At 53.8% G+C, this 5,896-nt stretch overlaps 1 protein-coding gene across 1 annotated transcript in view; it reads right to left on the bottom strand.

Moving 5' to 3' along the window:
* LOC108803632 (DENN domain-containing protein 3-like) overlaps positions 1-5,896 on the bottom strand; it is a gene marked incomplete at both ends in the record, with an annotated part of 27,062 nt that overhangs the window by 4,042 nt on the left and 17,124 nt on the right. The window contains 4 exons of the mRNA XM_018575459.1: positions 174-333; positions 864-1,024; positions 4,372-4,505; positions 5,668-5,775. Coding sequence (XP_018430961.1) covers positions 174-333; positions 864-1,024; positions 4,372-4,505; positions 5,668-5,775 — 563 coding nt within the window. The remainder of the gene's footprint in view (positions 1-173; positions 334-863; positions 1,025-4,371; positions 4,506-5,667; positions 5,776-5,896) is intronic.

Genomic DNA, 5,896 nt, shown 5'->3' on the forward strand with positions numbered 1-5,896 from the left:
GGGGACTTACAGTACATCAGCGTGTATACGAGGCCGGGATATGGGGGGGGGGACTTACAGTACATCAGCGTGTATACGAGGCCGGGATATGGGGGAGGGGACTTACAGTACATCAGCGTGTATACGAGGCCGGGATATGGGGGGGGGGACTTACAGTACATCAGCGTGTATACGAGGCCGGGATATGGGGGAGGGGACTTACAGTACATCAGCAGTTCATTGTACAGCTTCATGGATGTGATGTCAAATTTCAGCTGGAACTTGTGATCGATCTTCAGTGTGTTCACATCCCAGGCAAAGACATGGCCGCCCGCACTGCAGGAGTACGCCAGCCTGCGACACAAAGCAAGGAACGTCAGACACAATGAGAGGACATTATTATTATTATTGCGTTCCCCAAAGTCCACACAGAGCTTGAGATCAGATTAGAAGCATCCCCTGCATCTTTGGAGAGATACTGTCAGGCTGTGCTTATGCAGAGGAATGCCGGGACAGTAACTATTCTTATAAGAACACCAAGTCTGATCATGTGATCACAGTGAAGGCCAGACATGCTCCCGCCCCACATAGTTCTGGATATTTTATAATCAAGCTCATTAAAAGAAACCTGGCAGGGGCCCTAACCCTTCTACACTCTATGCTTTAGCTTTAGATCAGGGGTCTCAAACCTCCGGCCCTCCAGCTGTGGTGAAACTACAAATCCCATGATGCATCTCTCTCCGGGAGTCATGTCTGTGGCTGTGAGAATCTTGCAATGCCTCATGGGATTCGTAGTTCCACCACAGCTGGGGGGCCGGACCCCTGCTTTAGATCCTTTATAAAATAGGCTGAAGCATTCCTTCCCCCGGAGACTCGGCTCTCACCTCTTCTGAGCATCGCCGGCTTCAGGAACGATGTCCACTACCTCGTGCCGGTGGTCACTTAGCTGCTTGTTACAGGACATACTGTGGATGTTGATGATGTAAATGATGGAATCACTCGATCCGATCCACACATGAGTCGGGTCCACGGCCACCATACAGCGCTAGAGGGAGACACAGCGTTACACGTGTGACATACATACACACGCCACATATAACTGGGGTGCGCTACCACCATACAGCACTAGAGGGAGACACAGCATTACACGTGTGACATACACACACACGCCACATATAACTGGGGTGCGCTACCACCATACAGCGCTAGAGGGAGACACAGCGTTACACGTGTGACATACATACACAGACCACATGTAACTGGGGTGCGCTACCACCATACAGCGCTAGAGGGAGACACAGCGTTACACGTGTGACATACATACACAGACCACATGTAACTGGGGTGCGCTACCACCATACAGCGCTAGAGGGAGACACAGCGTTACACGTGTGACATACATACACAGACCACATGTAACTGGGGTGCGCTACCACCATACAGCGCTAGAGGGAGACACAGCGTTACACGTGTGACATACATACACAGACCACATGTAACTGGGGTGCGCTACCACCATACAGCGCTAGAGGGAGACACAGCGTTACACGTGTGACATACATACACAGACCACATGTAACTGGGGTGCGCTACCACCATACAGCGCTAGAGGGAGACACAGCGTTACACGTGTGACATACATACACAGACCACATGTAACTGGGGTGCGCTACCACCATACAGCGCTAGAGGGAGACACAGCGTTACACGTGTGACATACATACACAGACCACATGTAACTGGGGTGCGCTACCACCATACAGCGCTAGAGGGAGACACAGCGTTACACGTGTGACATACATACACAGACCACATGTAACTGGGGTGCGCTACCACCATACAGCGCTAGAGGGAGACACAGCATTACACGTGTGATATACATACACAGACCACATATAACTGGGGTGCGCTACCAACATATACCGCTAGAGGGAGACACAGCGTTACATGTGTGACATACATACACAGACCACATGTAACTGGGGTGCGCTACCAACATATACCGCTAGAGGGAGACACAGCGTTACACGTGTGACATACATACACAAACCACATATAACTGGGGTGCACTCCCACCATACACCTCTAGGGGGAGACACAGCATTACACGTGTGATATACATACACACGCCACATATAACTGGGGTGCACTCCCACCATACACCTCTAGGGGGAGACACAGCATTACACGTGTGATATACATACATACACAAACCACATGTAACTGGGGTGCACTCCCACCATACACCTCTAGAGGGAGACATGGAGAAATATGTCTGACATTACAGATAGGAGGAACTAGTCAATAAGTGCGATTTATTGCTCGTCTATGCATCAGGTCCTCCATGTCAACATGCCTTCCCCACCACTTCCTGTTCGTGACAGCAGTTTAACTAGACAGGAAGTGAGGGACAATGTGCAACAGAAACCCAGTCAGAAGTAAAAATCTGAAGGGGTTCTAGCCCACCTCTACTCTACGAAAGAGAAGCATTGTTATTTATGTGTGTGTTGCCATTTGGAAATTCCCCTCACTTCTGGTCTGATAAAACGTTCTCAGCGGGACAGGAAGCGAGGGTAAATCTCAGTAATAGAGCCTTAGGCTGGGTTCACACCTGGACGTTTTTCCGCGCTTTCGTACTCACGGAAAAACGCTCAAACAGGGAAATGCCATTATTTTCAATGTGCATGGTTCCCATCTGGGCGGTTTTCCGTGAGTACGAACGCGCGGGAAACCGCCCTACGCCCAAAGAAGTACATGTACTTCTTTGGGGCGTTTTGGTCAGGCGTTTCCATTGGGATACAGCCAAGTAGCCCTCGGAAACGTGTGTTTTTCGCGCGTTTTTTTTACAGCGAATCGCGGTAAAAAAACCGCGCATATTCAATACGCCTAGGTGTGAACCCAGCCTTAAACAGCAGGAAAAACCCAGCAGATGTTCTGATCCTTCCCTACTCTAGTCACATCTAAGATACATTCTACATAGACATACGCTTTACCATTGAATGATGGCCCATTGTATCCATTACACCCATTGTACCCATAAGGCAGTACTGCCTAGTGCCGCTCACCTCTCCTCGCGACGCTCGACTCTCCTCGCGACGCTCACCTCTCCTCGCGACGCTCACCTCTCCTCGCGACGCTCACCTCTCCTCGCGACGCTCGACTCTCCTCGCGACGCTCGACTCTCCTCGCGACGCTCGACTCTCCTCGCGACGCTCGACTCTCCTCGCGACGCTCGACTCTCCTCGCGACGCTCGACTCTCCTCGCGACGCTCGACTCTCCTCGCGACGCTCGACTCTCCTCGCGACGCTCGACTCTCCTCGCGACGCTCGACTCTCCTCGCGACGCTCGACTCTCCTCGCGACGCTCGACTCTCCTCGCGACGCTCGACTCTCCTCGCGACGCTCGACTCTCCTCGCGACGCTCGACTCTCCTCGCGACGCTCGACTCTCCTCGCGACGCTCGACTCTCCTCGCGACGCTCGACTCTCCTCGCGACGCTCGACTCTCCTCGCGACGCTCGACTCTCCTCGCGACGCTCGACTCTCCTCGCGACGCTCGACTCTCCTCGCGACGCTCGACTCTCCTCGCGACGCTCGACTCTCCTCGCGACGCTCGACTCTCCTCGCGACGCTCGACTCTCCTCGCGACGCTCGACTCTCCTCGCGACGCTCGACTCTCCTCGCGACGCTCGACTCTCCTCGCGACGCTCGACTCTCCTCGCGACGCTCGACTCTCCTCGCGACGCTCGACTCTCCTCGCGACGCTCGACTCTCCTCGCGACGCTCGACTCTCCTCGCGACGCTCGACTCTCCTCGCGACGCTCGACTCTCCTCGCGACGCTCGACTCTCCTCGCGACGCTCGACTCTCCTCGCGACGCTCGACTCTCCTCGCGACGCTCGACTCTCCTCGCGACGCTCGACTCTCCTCGCGACGCTCGACTCTCCTCGCGACGCTCGACTCTCCTCGCGACGCTCGACTCTCCTCGCGACGCTCGACTCTCCTCGCGACGCTCGACTCTCCTCGCGACGCTCGACTCTCCTCGCGACGCTCGACTCTCCTCGCGACGCTCGACTCTCCTCGCGACGCTCGACTCTCCTCGCGACGCTCGACTCTCCTCGCGACGCTCGACTCTCCTCGCGACGCTCGACTCTCCTCGCGACGCTCACCTCTCCTCGCGACGCTCACCTCTCCTCGCGACGCTCACCTCTCCTCGTGCCCTCTCTTAGTGCCACTTCCTTCTCCTAGCACCACTTACCTCCCCATGTCTCAGATCATTAGACACAGAGATAAAAATCTATCAGAGTTTCTCTAACCCCTCACCCACCCCATCAAAAACAACATTTTGTCTGGCGTTGGCCTTCAGGTGCACACCCCTCCAGCATGGAACTTACCAGTTTAGCCTTCCCCACTTTCAGGCAATGCTGCTGGATGGACCACGTAGATGCATTAAACACGACCACCTTCCCCTCCCCCAGAGCGCACCACAACTTCGGGGAGTCATCCCGACCTGACTTGTCCAGCTGCCCTGCAGAGAGAGAGACCCGGGTCAGTGTAGCGGATGGTCAGTGTGAAGGAGAGATTACATTAGTATGTTCTGCAGATAACTACTTCGCTGTGGAATCCCAACACAGTACAATATGATGCCTAGCCACCTGATAAGCCCCCTTTGTGATAACATTAGTGCAGGCGACAGGTTCTCTTTAAGGAGACATCAGGCATCTGTCAGAACCCCCACGTCTCCTCTGCACTCTGTTTAAGCTGACTGAGCACAGGCTTTGTTTTAGGGATGCACCGATACCCCTAACCGATACCGAGTATTTGGGCGAGTACTCGTACTTGCCCAAATGCTGTGATACCAAAACTTCCGGTCAGAGGGAGATCTCTCTCCGATCGGCAGTGCCAAGGGAGCATGGAGCAAGCTTCCTTTCCAATCAGGAAGCCGGCTTCACATGTTGCTAAGCAGCCTGGCTTCCTAACCAATCAGGAAGCTGGGCGGCACGTAATGACCCGCCTCCCGGCTTACTGATTGGTCTGGAAGCCAGGCTGCCTAGAAACAAGTGAAGCCGGCTTCCTAGCCAATCAGGAAGCCGGGCGGTGGATCATGACGTGCCACCCAGCTTCCTGATTGGCTAGAAAGCTGGCATCACGTGTTGCTAAGCAGCCTGGCTTCCTGACCAATCAGAAAGCCGGACGGCACCTCATGACTCACCGCCCACCTTCCTGATTGGTCAGGAAGCCAGGCAGTCTCTGAAGCCGGAGTTCTTTTGCTAAAAAACGGTCTTCACAGGCAATCAGGAAGCCGGGCGACAGGTCATGATCGGCCGCCCGACTACCGGATAATCGCGGCACAATGTACCGGTACTCGGTATCGGCGAAAAAAAACTGGTAAAAACTGGTATCGGTGCAGCCCTCCTTTGTTTTATTGTATTTGGTATACCGCATCTGTTACGTTGTTACTTTCTTAAAATTATTTTAAAATGTTTGCAAAAACAAAAAAGAACAAGCGTCAGGGAACCTGTCAGAGCTCCTCAAATCTGGCGCTTTAGTGCGCATGTTTTATACCCTCAAATCTGGCAATACCGAGCCTGGCAGAGAAAGCCGGAAGTCATTGTTGCTCTGCGGGGGCGGGACTGCCGAACAAACATCCCGGGATGTGAGCAGTGTAGATGTCCCATTCATGACCTCACCTGGGGTATAGAGCAATACGTCCACAGGCTGAGTGGTGGTCTCCCCAGCCGAAGGGTTTATCCTGTGTTTCAGTGTCTCAGAGGTGGTCTTTGGTATCATCATAGGAACTACAAAAAAATACATAAAGGCAAATGAAACAATGTATGAAAACTTCGGGGCAACACATACACACAGCACACATCCATTAGCACTCTTGGAGGTTTTACAGATCACCACCCCCCCCCCCCC

The sequence above is a fragment of the Nanorana parkeri genome, unplaced genomic scaffold (assembly GCF_000935625.1).
Source record: "Nanorana parkeri isolate BGI_ZX_2015 unplaced genomic scaffold, ASM93562v1 scaffold3963, whole genome shotgun sequence".
NCBI lineage: Eukaryota > Metazoa > Chordata > Amphibia > Anura > Dicroglossidae > Nanorana > Nanorana parkeri.